General features: G+C 39.0%; 1 protein-coding gene and 1 long non-coding RNA gene across 2 annotated transcripts in view; one reads left to right on the top strand and one right to left on the bottom strand.

Moving 5' to 3' along the window:
* antxr1a (ANTXR cell adhesion molecule 1a) overlaps positions 1 to 19,105 on the top strand; it is a 39,423-nt gene that overhangs the window by 10,593 nt on the left and 9,725 nt on the right. Inside the window, exons 9-19 of the mRNA XM_079466867.1 lie at positions 836 to 915; positions 1,534 to 1,602; positions 3,190 to 3,270; positions 7,586 to 7,646; positions 8,283 to 8,381; positions 10,994 to 11,063; positions 11,158 to 11,236; positions 11,569 to 11,664; positions 16,430 to 16,471; positions 17,937 to 18,032; positions 18,531 to 18,698. Coding sequence (XP_079322993.1) covers positions 836 to 915; positions 1,534 to 1,602; positions 3,190 to 3,270; positions 7,586 to 7,646; positions 8,283 to 8,381; positions 10,994 to 11,063; positions 11,158 to 11,236; positions 11,569 to 11,664; positions 16,430 to 16,471; positions 17,937 to 18,032; positions 18,531 to 18,698 — 941 coding nt within the window. The remainder of the gene's footprint in view (positions 1 to 835; positions 916 to 1,533; positions 1,603 to 3,189; positions 3,271 to 7,585; positions 7,647 to 8,282; positions 8,382 to 10,993; positions 11,064 to 11,157; positions 11,237 to 11,568; positions 11,665 to 16,429; positions 16,472 to 17,936; positions 18,033 to 18,530; positions 18,699 to 19,105) is intronic.
* LOC306900141 lies at positions 1,668 to 16,223 on the bottom strand. The gene is made up of 3 exons (XR_013787272.1): positions 16,120 to 16,223; positions 11,026 to 11,091; positions 1,668 to 4,273 (listed from the first exon to the last, which is right to left on the bottom strand). It is a non-coding gene; the product is annotated as an uncharacterized lncRNA (long non-coding RNA).

Below are 19,105 nucleotides of genomic sequence, written 5' to 3'. Positions count from 1 at the left end.
GACAGAAACTCACTCGGGGGGGCCACAAACAGGAACAGACCAGAGGGCCCATGCCCAGGAACATCCTCTGGGGGGCCCGCAGACAGAAACATGCACTTGAGGCTCGCAGTCAGGAACACACTCGGGAGGGCCACGGAAGCAATGGACAGGAACAGACACTATAGGGCCCGCGGCCAGGAACATCCCCTGGGGGGCCAGCACCCAGGAACATACACTTGGGGCCCGCAGACAGGAACATACACTTGGGGCCCGCAGACAGGAACATAACAGCATAAAATCCTTAACAAAATTTTTAACTAAAGAATTTACAGAACTAACAAGACATGGCAGGGGAATAACAAAAAAGTCCAGCACAAGATAGAAAACACCCAGGCTTTAAATAGGGAAGAAACTAAGGTGAGGTAATGAGGGCAACAGGTAAAAGGCGTAAACTAATATGGGATAATGAATAAGGAATCGAAGGGGCGGGGCTAAGGCAGAGGACGGGAGAGAACATGGCAAGAGCAATATGCTTCCAAAACAAAACACAAGAAATGGGGCTGTCATGATCCCGTCGGCCAGACAAGAGAAATAACTGCTAGGATAGCGGGATCATGACAATCGCCTACCTCATACTGCTCACCAGAAGTAACTTCTGAAACTTCTTGTTTTTTTTGTCAGATAGGTTATATGTTTAAACATGTTTTCATGTTTATCAAACTGTGGAGAAAGCGCTTGCTATAGCTAGTTTTAGAACAGGGGCATGTTCTTTCTGCTGTCTGTAATACATATGTGTACAGTACACAATGGCATGAAATTTTACAAACTATGACAGAAACATTGTTTTTCTGTAAAGGATACAGAACAGCCAGTGTCATCATCGCCCTCACAGACGGGGAACTACATGAAGACATCTTCTTTTATGCTGAGAGAGAGGTAAGAAGGGATTAAAACAAAAAGATCACAGTTGTGCTCTCAGTGCAAGAGGATGTTTAAGGGGACATCAGTGTCCTGCAACCGAGGTAATTCTCATGCCGCCAATGAGATCACACATTTTTGTGTTTTTCATCATCCTGTCACACAGCTGGTACCAATAATGTCCCAAAATACATTTACGCATTTGGCAGACACTTTGGAGCGACTTACATAGCACTATGCTATACATTTGTTTCTAAATATGTGCAATCCCCTGGACTCGAAACCCATGACCTTGGCATTGTTAGCGCCACGCTCTTACCATTGAGCTACAGGAAAGCTCTCAAGAAACTAAAACAATGTAGGATCACTGATAATAATGCCCTACTGTAGCTTTCTCTTCATTGATATAATTTGCAGTTAAAGCAGTTAATGCTTACGGCCCTCATTCACATTACAAGCGACAAAGTGACATGATCCCAGGAACAACAGCCAAAAGGAGAGAAGATGGGAGCCGGTAGTGGAAACCACTAGCAACCTAAACGCCAACCCCTGGCGACTTTGCAGTGACAAGTCACTTGTAATGTGAACGAGGCATTAGTTGATTGCAGGTGTCTAAAGTTTAAGTCTCTGTTTCAGGCCAATCGCTCTCGCAGCCTGGGTGCCTCGGTTTACTGTGTGGGGGTGAAGGATTTCAATGAGACTCAGGTGTGTGTATTTGTTATTGTCGTGATCGTAGTAGTGGAAGAACCCAATTGCAAGGCAGCGGAAATGAAGGGGTTAACACAAGACTTTAATAATAACACAAGAACAAAAACACCCACGATGGGGAAAACACTGACCAAACTAAAATCCAAAACTGAAAACAAAGACTTCCCACAAGGTGGGCAAAAAGAACCAACTAGGAATAACACTAAGAACTATACAAACAGGGTACAAGAACATGAACATGGCAGGGAACATGGCAGGGAACATGGCAGGGAACATGGCAGGGAACATGGCAGGGAACATGGACAGCATACAATGAACGAGCACAGGACAATGAACACAAGGATGTCTTATAGGGGAACAAACACAGGATAATTAACAAGGGTCAGGTGCAGGTACTGAAACACTCAGGGAAGGTTAACGAGACAAAAGGGCGGGAAACACTGACGAGACACGAGAAAGCACATGGCAACTCAGAATCAAAACAAAGCCATGTCTTTCTCACACAAAACCTAAGGCTATGCCATGACTCCGCTGCAAGACCAAGAATAAACATGACATGATAGCGGAATCATGACATGTTATGTTTGATGATAGTGATGATAGTGTATAGATTTCCATAAATTATGCGAAAAATTTTGAGTTTTCGTTAAGAAATGTATATTTTCTTATATATGTTGTGTAGAACATTAACAAAAATAATTTTTCATTGTTCTTTGGGGTATTATAGTACCGTGTTTATTGACATCATAGTACAATCTGTACATTAATGTTCATAGTATACAGCCATCTGTATATATTGTTCATAGTATATACCCACTGTCATATTTTCATAGAACATACCTACTGCAAAATATTTTTATAGTCCATTATAGTATTATATTTTCTCAATATTGTATCCTGTATTTATTCTAACTGTATATCCTGCACTTGCTAATTGCACTTCTGGTTAGACCTAAACTACATTTCGTTACACTGTACTTGTATATGTGTAATGACAATAAAGTTGAATCTAATCTAATCAATAACATCTGCATTTTAACGGGACAGTTCACCCGAAAGGAAAATTCTTTCATCATTTACTCACCCTCTTTCATTTTAAACCTGTGACTTTCTTCTGCAGAACAAAAGAAGATACTTTGAAGAATGTTGGTAAAATGAACAATGGCGGTACCCATTCAAATATACTGTATTGTTCGACACAAAACCAGTTAATGGGTACTGCAGTTGTTCAGTGACCAACCTTCAAAATATCTTCTTTTGTGTTCTGCAGAAGAAAGAAAGTCATAGAGGTTTAAATTGGCAAAGGGTGAGTAAACGATGAAACTATTTCAGGATGAACTATTGCTTTAAGTACTTTTATAAATACTGGGATGCTTCGATATACTACTTATTCAGTACCATTGGTGTATACACCAAGTGCTATTTGACACTGTAACTGAATACAAACACAATACTTTACTTCGTCAAAGCATAGCTAAAAAGGGGGTTTAAACTACTGTATGTCCAAGTTGTTTTTTCTGATGATTTTATGTGACGTGTTAATCTTTATCAGTTTATCAGTAATTCCTTTTTCACCTTCTCTAGCTTGCCAAAATTGCTGACGACAAAGATCACGTCTTTCCAGTGAATGATGGTTTTGAAGCTCTACAAGGAGTCATCGATTCGGTAAGCATTTACATAAAGGTGGTTTAATCTGGTAAATTATTACTATGGAAAGATCTTATTTCACTATAAGTAATTTAGATATTTGGTTGTGTTGCTTTAATTCCATACAAAGTATCAGTTTAAAACACTATGGAACAGGTTTGTGAACAGCGACTAGGTTTAGTTAACTGACTTAAAGGAATAGTTCACCTTCAAATGAAAATTCTGTCATCCTTTACTCCACCTGTTGTCATTTTAAACACTGTCATTTACACTATCCAAAAATAGTACAGAATAGAAGAAAAAATGAGATATTTTGAAAAATGTTGGTCACCAAAAACCGTTGGTCCCAATTGACTTCTATTGTATGGACACAAAAAGTCAATGGGTACCAACGGTTTTCTGTTACCAACATCTTTCAACTTATTGAAAGCAGATGAAAGTAAGTCATCTAGGGTTGAAACGACAAGAGGGTGTGTAAATAATAACATCGTTTTTGAAGGTGAAATATTCCTTTAACCTCTTGATGGAATAAAGGGCAGAGGAAGAAAAACACAGAACCGAAGAATAACAAACAAGAATATTCATTCAGCCCACTCTGAAGACTTTGGATTCTCTCCAACATAATATTCTAAGATAGACCTGCCATACCCATCTTAAATGTGATAGTCCACAGGAGTCTGCCCAAACATGATCAAAGCCTTCTTGTTGTATTCTTTATTTTGCAATGAAAGGTTCTGATTTTCAGCTTCTAAGCTGAAGTGAAAGAGAGTGAAAATTTTTGGGTGAAGATTTTTTGGTCTCATCAATCCAGAGGTTGAGTGTTTCTTGGGTTAAGACTGGAGACCGTCCAGCTGGACTCCATCTGTTGCCAATTAGCTGCATGCTGACAGTTCTGGACAGAGACTCAGGAGAAGGCAGAGTTTTGTAAATCAGCAGGGTCCTTGGGATCTGAAAGCATTCTTCCATAGATGACAGAGATCAAAACAACCTCATCCCGCATAGGTGGTATGGGTGATGATGGCTATTTCCAGGACAACAAGAGGAATGAGGAATTAAACAGATGTATTTTCAAACAAAAACACCATGCAGAAAATGTAAAATATGAACATCCACTATTGTGCGATGATTGGTCATTTTATAAATGTAAGGATTGAGAAGCATATACAGTACATAGAATTCAGTGGTCAATAACAAATCCGTGAAAATATTGAATTTTCTGACAGTTGAATTGACCGAAATATACAGTGAAATGTTATTCCTGTAAAATTACAGGATATAAGGATATGTAATAAAGTGTTTTCACCGTTTTCTTGAAGCAGTAAAGAAGCATTTTGGCAACAGAAGTGTATTTCATTCTTGTCTTGTTGCTAGGAAACGCTCCATTGTTTACTATCACCGTGTCAAATGTTAAGTCACTTAGTCTCGTGCCGATTTTGCTTGTTTATTGGGTGTTCTTGGGAGGCGTGTCCAATGCCAGGTCCATTATTTAAACGTTGCACTCGGCCCAGTCAGTGGAAGAAGCAGTTTGGCTGCACACGTCGGATCATTTCCTCATCACTTTGGATCTTGACCTAAATTCACCAGACGCATCACACCCTTCCCCACTGGTCGCATTCTGACGCAAGCTTCGCACACTTTCCAACCTTTTACCAACCGCTTATCCTCAGAGGTCTCCTCCATGCTCCCTCCTCCTGAACAGCTCTCTCTACTGAATACGAAAAGTACCACCAACACTCTATGCTCCACTCTAGGAACCTGCTTGGACAGCTTATGCCCTCTAGCCCGCGCTAGCCCTACACTCATCCTCCTGGATCTATCTGCCGCTTTTGACACTGTCAACCACCACATCCTCATGTCGACCCTGAAGACTATGGGTATCTCTTGAACGGCACTAACATGGTTCGAGTCCTACCTCTCGGATAGGTCATTCAGAATACCCTTGAGAGGTGAGGTCTCTGAGTCTCAGCAATCAGTACAGGGGTACCCTAGGGATCAGTTCTTGGACCGCTGCTCTTCTCGATATACACAACGTCCTTACTGTGTGTTCACACCGAGCGCGAATGAGGCGTCAAGCGCGAGTGATTTACATGCTAAGTCAATGCAAAGACGCGATAGACGCGCTTGCGACGCGAATAGCGCGAATGAGGCGGCACGAATGACGCGAATAGCGCGAAAGACGCGAATAGCGCGAATGGCGCGAATGACGCGAATTGCGAGAATTGAAAAATCTGAGCTTTGGTGAAAATTCGCGCCGCGTTAACCAATCAGGCGCCTGCTCGAGTAGTGACGTAGACAACGTAGCGAGCAGAGGCAGAAATAAAAAATGGAGGACAAGCTCATCTCAGTGTGTGGACACCCGGAGCTATATGATACGTGTTCATAAAAATAGGAATAAAAAGGATCTTGCTTGGAAGAAAGTGAGTGAGGAGGTCGGAGAATCCGGAAAATTGTAAAAACATTTTAGTGAAGCGAATTTCACTCGCGAATGACGCGAATAGCGCGAATGACGCGTATAGCGCGAATGACGCAAATTTCACGCGCGAATAGCGCGAATGACGCGAATGAAGCGAATGAAGCGAATGACGCGAATGAAGCGAGTAAACACAAAATGTTCAAGCGTCAAACTACTCGATAATAGCGCGTTTTTGATGCCTCATTGGCTTCTATGTGAACACACAGTTAGGCTCTGTCATTCGGAAACATAGCTTTTCCTATCACTGCTATCTGGATCACACACAGCTCAACCTGTCATTTCAGCCTAATGATCTGATGATTTCTGCGCATCTCAGCATGCCTGAACGACATTTCACCTGAACTGCTTGTGATCCCGGCTTACCTGAAGACTCAGTACGACCTTTCCATCCAACTAGGTTAATCAAACACTACTCCTTCCAGAACGTCCAGAAACCTGGAAGTGGTAATCGATGATCAGCTGAACTTCACAGATCATGTTGCCAGCGACGGCAAGTCTTGTAGATTCATACTCTACAATATTAGGAGAATTAGATCTTTCCTGTCTGAGCATGCTAAGCAAGTTCTTGTCCAGGCACTTGTCCTGTCCAGACTGGGCCATTGCAATGCTCTACTAGCTGATCTTCCAGCTTGTACAACAAGACCTCTTCAGATGATCCTCAATGCAGCGGCAAGAGTTGTCTTCAACGAGCCGAAAAGAGCGCTCGTCACTCCTCTCTTCGTTAGGTTGCACTGGCTCCCTATAGTCGCTTGCATCCAATTTAAATCTCTGCTCTTGGCTTACAAAACCACCACTGGTTCTGTGTGTAGGCTAACTGAGACCAGTTTACTGCACCTATGCATTGTTGTTCTTTCGTTCTTTTGTTGCACAAATTGCTTCTATTATTTTCCCCTAGTCAAGTCAAGTCAGCTTTATTTATATAGTGCTTTTATAACTCCTTGTTACGAAGCAGCTGTACAAGAAAACAGTGTTAATTAAAAAAAACTATAAATATCTAGCAGCCCCCCGGCCAGGCAAACAGCACAAAACAAAAGATTATTCATTAACATTAATAATCTAATAGCGGCTGAAATTTTGTAAAGTTGACACGTCCTATGTCTAGCTCTATCATCATAACATTTGTCAGGTCTGGGCATGGACTGTGTCCTGCACGCTCTAGTAACCTTGGAACAATGAGACAAGACTGGCTGAGAGTAGAGTACTGTTCTGCACACTTTGATGCAACAAATGCATCAGTTGTTTTTGGAAGTCTTCCTGGTTCCGGTTGATCTAGTGCAGCCTAAACCTTCGGAATATATATATATTTACATTTACATTTACATTTATTCATTTGGCAGACGCTTTTATCCAAAGCGACTTACAAGTAGTTTTTTTACAGTGACACATTACTGCAGAGCAATCAGGGGTAAGGTGCCTTGCTCAAGGGCACTTCAGTCATGACCTGCTGGCACTGAGATTTGAACCAGCAACCTTCTGATCACAAGCCCAACGCTCTAACCCCCAGGCCACAACTGACCCTGTATATATTATGAATATATATATATTATGAAAGTGTAGTGTATGCAAAATTAGAAAGATGCATCTTAAGTCTAGATTTAAACTGACAGAGTGTGTCTGCCTCCTGGACAGTGCGGGGAAGACTGTTCCACAGTATAGGCGCTAGATAGGAAAAGGATCTGCCACCTGCACTTGATTTTGAAATACATTGTATGTCGCTTTGGATAAAAGAGTCTGCTAAATGATTAAATTAAATTATTACAGGAAAATTCTGTAAATATATGTTTTTTTACAGCATTTGTGATTTAAAAAAAATAATAATCACATAAATATCTGTTTATTTTGCCATTTTGTGTCTGTCAGATTCTGAAAAAATCATGCATTGAGATCCTTGCCGCGGAGCCTTCAAGTATCTGTGCTGGAGGTGAGTAAAGAATTATGATAATTTTACTCTATACTGTAGAGCCACTTAAGTCAATTTGGCAATACCACAGTAACAGAATACAAAACATTTTGTCAAAGGTAATAAAAGCAAAAGTGAGTCAATACATTTAAAGGTTTGGCTCTTAAGAGATTCCCTCTCCTAAAGACGACCCTTGAGAAATTGTAGTTACATCACTATTGATCACTCTACCTTAGTTAGATACTTATACAGTATCATATCTCCATTCGATCGTACCACAGAAATAAAGCTTTGAGTAACTTTGAGTCACAGTTTCAAGCAACTTGGTGTAACGTACGAAATCATTACATAGTAAAACAAATGTCACTGTAAACTATGAACATAGTTTTTTGTGTCTCTGTAATGTTGAGCATAGAGTCTTTTGTCTTGCCTGTTTTATTTAGGTGACTTATGTCTTTCAATAATAAAAAAAGTTTGCATAACATCTTATTTATGGAGAGCAAATTGTTATCATTTTATCATGCTTCCTTCGTCACCTTAAGAAATTTGCCAGCAACATTGTTGATTTGTATTGACAGCTATTTGATTTGCTGACCAACAGAATTCCAAACTTAACATTGACTTAACATTGTTTTTCATGAACCTGCTGTTTTATAGAGGCGTTCCAAGTTGTAGTGAGAGGAAATGGATTTCTTCATGCTAGAAATGTGGATAAGGTCCTTTGCAGCTTCAGAATTAATGACACCCTTACGAGAAGTAAGTACATGGCTATCACATGGCTATATTAGTTAACCATATGATAACTTGCCTGACATCTCATTTTTGGTATTAAAACTATTGAAAACTGAGTACTTCTGTTTAATGCCAGCAGTCTTATAGAAGTTTTCTTCAAGAACATTTTCTTGAATTTTCTTGCACAATCACCATATGGTTGGCATGATTTGAGTCAGAATCTATAAACTCTTATGATTAGGTCTCTTATTTTCATTACGGATCCCAGAGGTTTACTTTCCACAGAAAACTGGGAATGGCTTGCCATGCCAAGCGAAATGCCACTTCATATTTGTTTTGGGCTTTAAAGAGGTTTAAAAGTTAAATGATGAAGAAATTAGAGAATAAGTGCAACACAAGAGTCTAGGGGGGTTAACAAATCTCTTCTAGCAAATGTCAGCTCGACCCCTTGCAGTTTTGATTGCAGTTCTAATATTTTAACAAGATCCACATCCTTTCTTGCACATTTAAGTGTTGCAGAGTTTGTCAAATGAGTCACAGCGGCTGTAACTTTGACACTGTTTCTCTGGAAATGTTTTTGTTTACAATATTATTGTCCACATACACAATTTACAAATGTTTGCACCTGTTTTTGTCAACCCTCAGCAAACCAGTCCCACTTTTCCACCCTTAGGCCCTATTTCCAGAAAATGTACTCTGGCCTGTTTTGTGTTTATTCTTGTAAATACATGAGAGGATATCCTGTAAATGAAGATAATTGGCATCATGCACAAACTGTTTGTGCCCTTGAAATTAGATCTAAGTTGGACTTATTAGTGTAGCCCAATATTATGCGAAATGTGCCTGAATTGTATGCTTTTTTTTAATTTGGATTTAATTTTATTTTAATCTTAACCTACACTGTTAAAAAATATCTTCCGGCCGCTGGGACACATGTAAAACCCTGTAAAATAAAAATGTGGTCCCGTAAAAAATTGTTTTTCATGTTTTTCTTGAAAATGTGCAGTGTTTTCCTGTAATTTGATGGTTTATTAACGTTTTTCCAAGAAAATTGTAAAAGAAGAGATTGTGATTGTTCTCTTTAAACTCTCTCAGTTGTATGTTTGAGGGGTGAATGGCTGTGAAAGTAAAATGTTTATAGACTTCGTAATCAGAATTTGAAAACAGAATCATTCATTCAAATCGAGGCATGACATTAACTTTTCTGCTCACCAGCCACAGTGGCTAGTGGTTTTACAAAGTTACTAGCTACTTAGCATTTAGCAACAACAATTGTGTTGTTGGGAAAATCTACCAGCATTTGGTGGGTTGGTGAGTGTTAATGTCAAGCCCTGATTGTAATTAATTAAAAAGTAAAAATTGCATAGAAATAAGGGTGTAATTGTATAGTAATAACTAAATAATAAAGTACTAACTGTTTCGTAGGTAAGAAATAAAGAGGAAAATCAAGTGAATAGTTTCCTCAGAATTTCTGAGAATAGAAGTTCTAGTCTTGCGGTCAATATTTATCAGATGGTCAGTTAAATAAACAGTGTTCACTGAGACCTTCTGGCTTTATCATAGTCCTCAAATAATCAGATTTACACGAACATTTGACATTTATGCATTTGGCAAACTCTTCCATTCAAAGCATCTTGCAGTGCATTGAAATACAGTTTTATCAAACAGGACACAGTTTGAGCAACAGGAACAAGGTTGAATAAAAAACATATGGACTTACTTAGTAACATTCATTCTTCATTCTATTCTGAATCAATTTGTCATCAACAGTAATCATCTTGATTTATCAATCAACTAGCAACCCTTTTCACATCTTTACTTAGTAGTAAACATGATCTTAACATGTGCACTTTTAATAAACAGCTTAATAAACCAAATTGATGACTTTTACTTATAGTCAATGTTTTCTTGTACAGCTGCTTTGTAACAATGAAAATTGTAAAAAGCGCTATATAAATAAAGCTGACTTGACTTGACTTGACTGTAGCCTCTGCCAGAACTCTGAATCTATTTAACGTAAACCAACAGCCCACACAAACATATTTCCAATGTCAGATGCTAATACATTAATCAATGTGAGTAATCGATATCTGATTGGGATGTTCTTGGCTCTCCATTTCATTCATGGCAGCATAGCATATGAGCAAGTACATTTTGTGCATGACGGACAAAGCTTGGCCATGAGCCTCTTTTCCCTCTCGTCACAATTTAATTGGGAGATTAAAAGTTGTACGGTTTGAATTACATTGATTGAATTGCAGTATTTTACAAAGAAACCTTTGGTCCTGTTCACACCACCATCTTAACATCATAACAGCTATTTTGGCAGCACACAGAGGACCAACAGCATATTAGGCAGTTGGTCATAATGTTTTGGCTTATTAGTGTATAGCCACGGTACATCAACCACAAAAACAGTACATTTTAAATATGACCATTAAAATCCAGGGTCATGAAAACAAGTGGATTCTTTTCTCAACGTGAATTAAGTCCAATTGGGAATTTACAGCATATGTTTTCAAGTCAACAAAATCATATCAACCAAATGGATATCATAGGGTTTTCAATCATCTGGCACTCTTGAGTCCGCTTTAGACTTTCAAATGTGATTGTACATGATCTTTTCATTTTTACAGTGGTGAAGCCATTGATAGTGGAGGACACATACCTGTTATGTCCAGCTCCTGTTCTTCGGGATGAGGGAATGTAAGTTTCATTGGATAAATATCTGCACCTGTAAATCATAAGATCTTTGTGTAAATTCATCATTTAAAGTGCTTTTTCACAATGTATGTTGTAGGGCAGCATCCCTATATGTTAGCATGAATGAAGGCTTGAGCTTTATCTCCAGTTCTGTGACCATCACCACTGTAAGCTGTGTAAGTAGCCTATTATGCAAAGTATTATTTTCACAAACTGTTCATATGTATGACACGAATATGTTTTGCAAGGTTGTAACTATACAAATAATAGTATTTATTTCTACAAGTTGAGTCACAGGAACCCCATGACACCACTTGTAAGCGATATCACTGGCATGAATTATCTGGGTTTTTCAAGCTTTCTGTTTCAATGAGACATTGTTTGAATCAGAAATACTCTAGCATCACTGCAACATCATTTCATTTTCAGAGGAATCTTTATGCATTTCACTATGATCGGAATGCTTGTATCGTATCAAAAGTGGTCTGTTATCTGTTTTTCATTGCAGTCTGATGGTACGATCTTGGCCATAGCACTTTTGATTGTGTTATTACTGCTAATTCTGGCCCTCTTCTGGTGGTTCTGGCCTCTCTGCTGTACTGTGGTGAGTCTATCTCAGCTTTTGAAGTTTTTTATTTGTATTTATTTCATTATTAAACCAACTTGATCCATTCGAGTTGGGACTACATGAAAAATGTATGTTGTGCAAAAGGAATGGTTTACTCTTCAGAAGGAAATTTCCGTCAACTCACCCTAAAGACTTTTACACACCAAAAAAAGGATAATCGCACGTACTTATCGCCAGCGTTTTTCAAGATGCTTTTTGAGGGTTCATACCCAAAGGGCTTTCACTGGCGATGAGCCGATTGTTTTAACAGAAGACGTGCACATTAATGTAGTTCGTTTTTTCTTTAAAGACCAAAGTTGGATCCAGCAAACTATAACCCAATTTTCAATATACAGTTTGTCTTAGAAATTATGGAAAAGGCTGTTGGCACTTGTAATTGCTGTAATTTCTAGCTCTCAATGACCCTTTTGATATATTTCAGTCTGGTTTCCACTTTTATAGCTTATACTGATTTCTAGTGATTCAAGTAATCTTTCCATCCTCTTATTATTTGACCTTGGCTCAGCTATTGATACTGACTGTCACAAGTTATTACTCTCTCACCTTTCAGATATATGCATCTCAGGTGCTAAATCTGGTTTCTTTCACAGACAGTATTACATTGCCATGGGTAATTATAAACCACCAACTGTTTTACTTAAACATGGTGTTCCCCATGGCTCAGATCTTGGCCCATTATTATTCATTATTTAGATCATGCCTCTTAGTCATATTATTTATCATTATGATATTCAAGTGGATGATATTCAGATTTACACTTCGCAAAATACACCCGTTTGTTAATCTTGAACCTGGCTTTCTGTAAACATTGTCTTTACCTACTCAAAGCAATTTATTTTATCTGAGTACTTTGATAATTGTCAAAGCAGAATGGACAGAACCCAGATACAGGCAGATGTAGGGTACAATAAAAAGCTTTATTAAATGATACACCCACAAAGGGGAAAACAAGAACAAAAAAAACTTGCAAACAAACAAACGAGAGGGACAAAACAAGGGACCCGTTTCAGAAAGCAGGGTAAGTGCAAACTCAGTGTAAGTTAACCCCAGAAAACTGTCAGGGATTAGGACAGGAAGAACCCAAGTGCAGGCAGACACGGGGATAACAAGAATTTATTATAAATAAACACAAAACAAAAACCCACAAGGGGGTAAAACAAGACAAGATAAATAATAATCAGGACCCGGACTAACTAGACTGAGAAAACAAACACTAAGGACAAGACTACACTGACTCACTAAAATACAATGAACAAGCACTAGATATTGAAAACACAGCATACACGACCAAGGTACAAAATACAATGAACGAGCACAGGACAATGAACACGAGGATGTTTTATAGGGGAAACAAACAGAGGATAATTGACAAGGGTCAGGTGCGGGTAATGACACACTCAGGGAAGGTTAACGAGGAAACGAGATGGCGGGAACAAAGACACGGACCAGAGAGAGAGCATAGAAAGCCGATAGCCAACATCTCTCTCTCACATAAAACACAAGGCTTTGTCATGAATCTGCCTCAAGACCAAGAATAGACATGACATGAAGGCAGATTCATGACAGAAAACGGGATACTCTGGGTTTTCAGTTTCAGAACGCGAGGTATATCAAACCTGTGACCGTGGGGTAAGTCAAGCCCGTTTCAGAATCAAGGTATCTTATACTTAGAGTGAGTAACCATAGTAACCTACTCTGTGAACCTAACCTGGTCGGGAGCAGGTTTTATTCCACTAACCCGAGGTTTGTTACAATCTCCGCCCCTTTTAGAAGCGCGAGCCGAGTTGGAACTGCCTTCGCCGTTTGTTTATTCATTCGTTTTCCTTAATCGCGCACAAGTTCGTTAAAAGACATTAAAATGGCATGTCCGTTCATTCAGAGAGAGTTAAATTTACGTCAAGAGAGAATATATGGTGAAGCCCCGTTTGGATGTTTTATCATATCCGGAGGATTCTTTATTTGAGCGATACAGTTTTTCTTTACAGTCCATTAAATATATCAACACTCTGCTTCATCCTTACATCACAAACCTTACTCGTCGTGGCCGCACTCTTACATCTGAGCAGATTCTCTGTGCGGCCTTACGTTTCTTTGCTAATGGAAGCTTTCTATATAACACGGGGGATGCAGAACACATTAGCAAGGCAACTGTATGCAGAGCAGTAAGAAGTAAGAAGACCGCAGTCCCTATAGCGTCTGTCGCTAGAGCATCTCTGTTGGTCGGGGAGTGAGGCTTACACACTGCACAACTCTTCACTAGCTGGCCTCCGTTACACATAGCTGGAGCAGGGGCGAGCATGGCCAGTTTTCTGTCTTCTACAGCCACAGTGCTCGGTTCTCATGTCCTCATAACTTTCAAGGCCAGTTTATTAAATATATCAAACATTTCCCAGTCAGGCATCCTACCAAGAGCATTTAAACTCACCGGACTGAAGGATGTTTTTATATTTAATTTTCAGCTGCTGCCATGTTCTTTTTATTGCAGAAGGATTGCACCTACATGACAAAGATCGTAGGTATATATGTGTATATATATATATATATATATATACAGTGCCTCCTATTCTATTTGCGAGAAATAAACCGAGCGCTTTTTGTCACGTGCCGTTGCCATGGTGAATCGTGTTATCCTCGCTCAATTGATGATGGCTTTTTCAAAGCCGCGATGAACGCGCGTAACCTCGGGTGAACTTACTCAGAGTGGATTGAACTCATTGAAACCAGCTGTTCTGAAACAGAAAACTCAGAGTAGCGATTATCTGAGTAAATCAACTCAGAGTTGATATTTTAACCCAGTGTTGCTTGAACCTCCTTATTGAAACGGGTCCAAGGTCTGTAGAAAAAAGAAATAAATCCACAAACTTTGAACACTGGAGCAAGGGCAATCCGCATACACGATGACGCATCAATTAACCAGTACGACAGGAAATCTTAGACAACTTTAGACAGAGGGAAACTGGAGCAATATAAAAGGGAGACACTAAGGAGGACTGATTACACAGGGAGAGTGGTAGCAGGTATGGGGAATGAAACACTAAGGGGAAGATAGACCAGGGACGGTGACAAGACTAAACACTAATGCCAACTAACGATGAAACAATGGGGCGGGGCTAAAGGACGTGACACCAGAGATAGAGCATGGCGTGACAAACCAAAACAATGCCCTTTCTCCACACAAAACACATCAAAACCGCGAAAGACGTGGCAATGTCATGACTCTTTCCAGGGAGCTAGAAAACTCGAGACAGGAAGGACAGCGTCCTGACAGATAATATGTATCTGCCTTTTGTCTCCTACATTGTGTTTGTTTGTTTATACTGTTCTGGACTTGGAAAATGTCTATTTTCCACTTAGTCAACTATGTGAAACGACTGTTTATTATACATGCAGAGATGGTTAACATACATAGATCATTTGAAGCCGAGGCTTGGATTTTCAGATTTCAGAAGAACATCTAATAACTAAAAGTGTCACATTAAACTGGACGTGTCTTTGGATGGGTGTTAGATAGGATAATAAAATAAATGTGTAATTCCTATGTTAGAGGAGCATAGAGATCTGTGGAAGTTCATGGAAGCGTAGACCCTCTAAAATAATGTTCAACCATCATCAGTTTCCACAGAGACCCGCTTTTGGCCATCATGGACTGAATAAGCATGAGCTTATGTATTAAAACTGTATTTAAACTGTAAATGATGTGAATTATGCATTATGACAAAACTAGATTATACCGGTTTTAGTAATTAAGATCCCCTACAATGCAAACAGGCAACTTTATTAAATGGTATATGTCCGGGATAGCCAGTTCACACTAAGACGATTTTGAATGTTTGAAGATTTGTCATATAGACATTGTGTTGAATGACAACAATTCCAAAAGCTGATGTACCTGTACAGGTGCTGATACAGTATGTCTCATCTCAGCGATGTACATGTGCTATCTTGGTAGAGGTGGGTAATGCCATCAGCATTGCTATGTTGTTGCTGGAGTGTATTGGGTGGTAGCTAAATTTACATTTACATTTAACAGACGCTTTTATCCAAAGCGACTTACAAAGAGTTCGGGGAGTAATAAGCAATATGTCATAAAAGAGCAATAGTACATGAGGTGCTAAATGGGTGCTTACATGCCCAACCCAAACGTTTCTATGATGATGGTCTAAAAATGTGTCTTGGGTTCCTCCTTCATGTCCTTTAAAAGTAAAAGCATGCCTCTCTTTAACAAATATACAATGTTAATTGAAGGTCCCAGTCCTAAACACAAAAGAGAAACCAATGGAGCAGACACGATTACTACACTTTCACATTTTTACATAATTTCTGAAAACTCCAGAGAGTTTCAAAACAAAAACAAACTATTGTCTTTCGCAATTGTTTTGCATGAAGATGAATACAGACCCTCCTTCTACATGTTTGAGTTTGCCAACTTACCTTTGAGCTCAACAGATCTGGTCTCCAGATTTTTAGGTCATCCTAACTGGCTTGTAAACACGCTGAAAATGGGAAGGTGGGGGGTGGTGTAACTCTTTAGGCATGTGTTTTTGTGTAACCTGATTTTTTGGCACACACTGAAAACATTACTTAGGTCTTGTGACATGCCAGTGTAAGAGAAAAACAAAGCTTTTTAACTGTAGAGAGCATGTGGTCTGACATGTAAGCGTGAGTGGACGCATGTGAGATTGTTTATCCATTCTTCTCTCTCTCTCTCTCTCTCTCTCTCTCTCTCTTTCTTTTTCTGTAGATTATCCATGACCCTCCACCACAAGTCGTTGAAGACAGTTCGGTAAGTATTTCCATTTCCTCTGATTTTGAGAGGTCTGTAAAAGAGCACATTATAATTATTAGGGATGCACGATACCATTTTTTAAAGAACATGTACGAGCACCGTACCTAACACAGTGAGACCAATAAAAGAAGAATAACTTTTTAAAACTTCTAAAAGAAGAATAACCTTTATGAAAAATAAACAATTTCATGTGCTTTTCACAAACTTTCAAAGCAAATTTCCCAACTGTCAGTTATGTCACATGAGGTATCAGCCTTTGGTATTGGTGCTTTTTTGAGCTTAGTATCAGGTGTCATACAGACATACTGTAGGGTTTCTTGCGTATCAAGTTTTTCAGTGTGCTTATTCTTTTTATCAAATCAGCTGAATTTAACAAATCATTATATTCCTTTTTTATATTGCACAGCAAAACATATTTAAATGAGGCTTTCTTGAAAAGTATGGTCTTCACTTCAAAGTCCTCTAAATTCCTGACCCAAATGAGACACTTCTGTTCAAAAACCAGATCAGAGCCATTCAAAGAAATATCTTGTGCTTGACTCTCGTAAATATGGATGCTGCTTGAAGACATGACAATGTTATTGGGGACATGACAATGCTATCATATTACAGTTTTTATACAGAGTAGAAAGAGCTCATTTTTTAAACCGAGTTGACTGAACAACATATGATCTCTGCTAAATGGGCTAAGTCGCTAGGGTATTTAAAGTGAATGTAAAGCCGATCTATTCTGTTTTTCATGTTGACTGTGCCAGGACCTTTGGGTGAGATGCTGGCTCCTATAAAGCTGTCTAGGCTCTGTCAGCTTGTTGTTTAACAGTCCTGGCTCTGCTTCGCTTAAATTAATTACTTTTGTCTGGCCATATTACAGCCCTGTAATACGATAGCATGTTTTTACATATCTGTTATTCGTGATGTCACTTCTGTAAGACCTTTGGAATGTCATATGTGGAATGGCTGCGAATAGGATAAATTTCCCTTAAGATTATGGCGGGGTTAAACCTTCACTCAAAGTTATTACACTAAACTTTCATGACTGAACAAAATATGATGGGTAATCAAACGTGTGGTTAAATTGAAGTATGAAGGGAGGGGATCGTTTTTAACCTCCGTGATTTAATCTGGATACGTCGATAAAACCGTTTTAAATTCCATCTAGAGGATTGATTGGAGGGTAGGAAATACATTTCCCTCAGAATTGGAAAAATAAAATCATAACTGGAGTGAGCCAATTTGGACTGATTTTATTGGAACGGCAAGAGAACCGGAGGGCGTAAGAGTGGCTCGTGCCTTCCTAAGAGCCAATAAATGAAAAAGTCATGTTATAAAAGAGTGAGTCAGACCTTACTTAGGAAAATACCCTCCTTGCAACTCTTACAAGCCTTTAATACATCTATGGGTTGTGTTTTCTTTTCAAACTTGTATACTTTACCTTTATTGTCATTATTGTTTACTTTATAAGGATGATGAAGAGGATGGAGCTCCAAAGAAGAAGTGGCCCACAGTTGATGCCTCCTACTATGGAGGAAGAGGAGTGGGAGGAATTAAAAGAATGGAGGTAATTGTTGAACACTCACTGGAGAAAACATAATTTACTATATTAGCTCATGCATTGAAGATCATTTACAGGAAGAGAGCTTTGTCCCGTGAGGAACCTGGGTTAGGTGTCGTGAGAGCTACAGTGTAGGGATTCTGTCTGTAAATTTCCAGTTGAGAGTTGCCTCCACAGGGTTATTCATTGGTGCGAAACGTCATAAAAAGGTGTGGCATGAAAATGATCGTCTTACAATCTTCAAAAAGACAATTGTGTTTGCATGTCTCTCCCCAGGCAAAGCCTGTTTCTGACTTTCACAGTGCAATTGCCACATGGAGTTTCAACATTTCTCTGATATCACCACTCTAAACAATACATAACTATTACCGATTTATTCACATTTAAACATCCCTTGGGTTTTGGCCTTAGCCAAGATCTTTTTTAGCAGAAGCACAAACAGATGCATTTCCCCTAGTGTTGTTAGACTTTATGGTTTATTTCTACGTCCAATCCTCATTTAAGGTTCGCTGGGGTGAAAAGGGTTCAACAGAGGAGGGTGCTAAACTGGAGAAAGCGAAGAATGCCAGAGTAAAGATGCCCGAACAAGAGTTTGAGGCACTTCCTTCTCGGATCTTGAATAACGGCATGTGGAAACCTTCAGGTCCTCGTAAATGGTACTCTCCAATTAAGGTAAAAAGATCCATATTAATAACAATGATGGCAAGAATTGAAATTAAACTTCAACCAGTAGCTGTGTGTAGAGTGTGGTGTTGGCAGTATTCAGGTCATGAGATAATACTGTATATCAATATTTGCTGAGAAAAGTTCCCAAACTAAGACAATTTTTCAATACAAGAATATGTTTAATGCATTTTTGTCTTTAATCCCACTAGATTTAATTGACAGCCTTTTTCTCTTTACTATAATACTTCATTAGACCACTGATGTTCACCCACCCTGTATGATAATGACTACCCTCAGTTATTGCTAATGTAACTTTAGGACGTGCTCTGTCTCTACCTGTTTGAAGTGTGGGCGTGCTGTTCCGGGAAAATTTTCCAATAAGGGACTAACAAAAGTTGTTACGTAACAGAATT

This window comes from Barbatula barbatula (assembly GCF_947034865.1).
Source record: "Barbatula barbatula genome assembly, chromosome: 11".
In the NCBI taxonomy this organism is placed as follows: Eukaryota; Metazoa; Chordata; class Actinopteri; order Cypriniformes; family Nemacheilidae; genus Barbatula; species Barbatula barbatula.
This window is presented reverse-complemented; position numbering and strand designations above follow the sequence as displayed.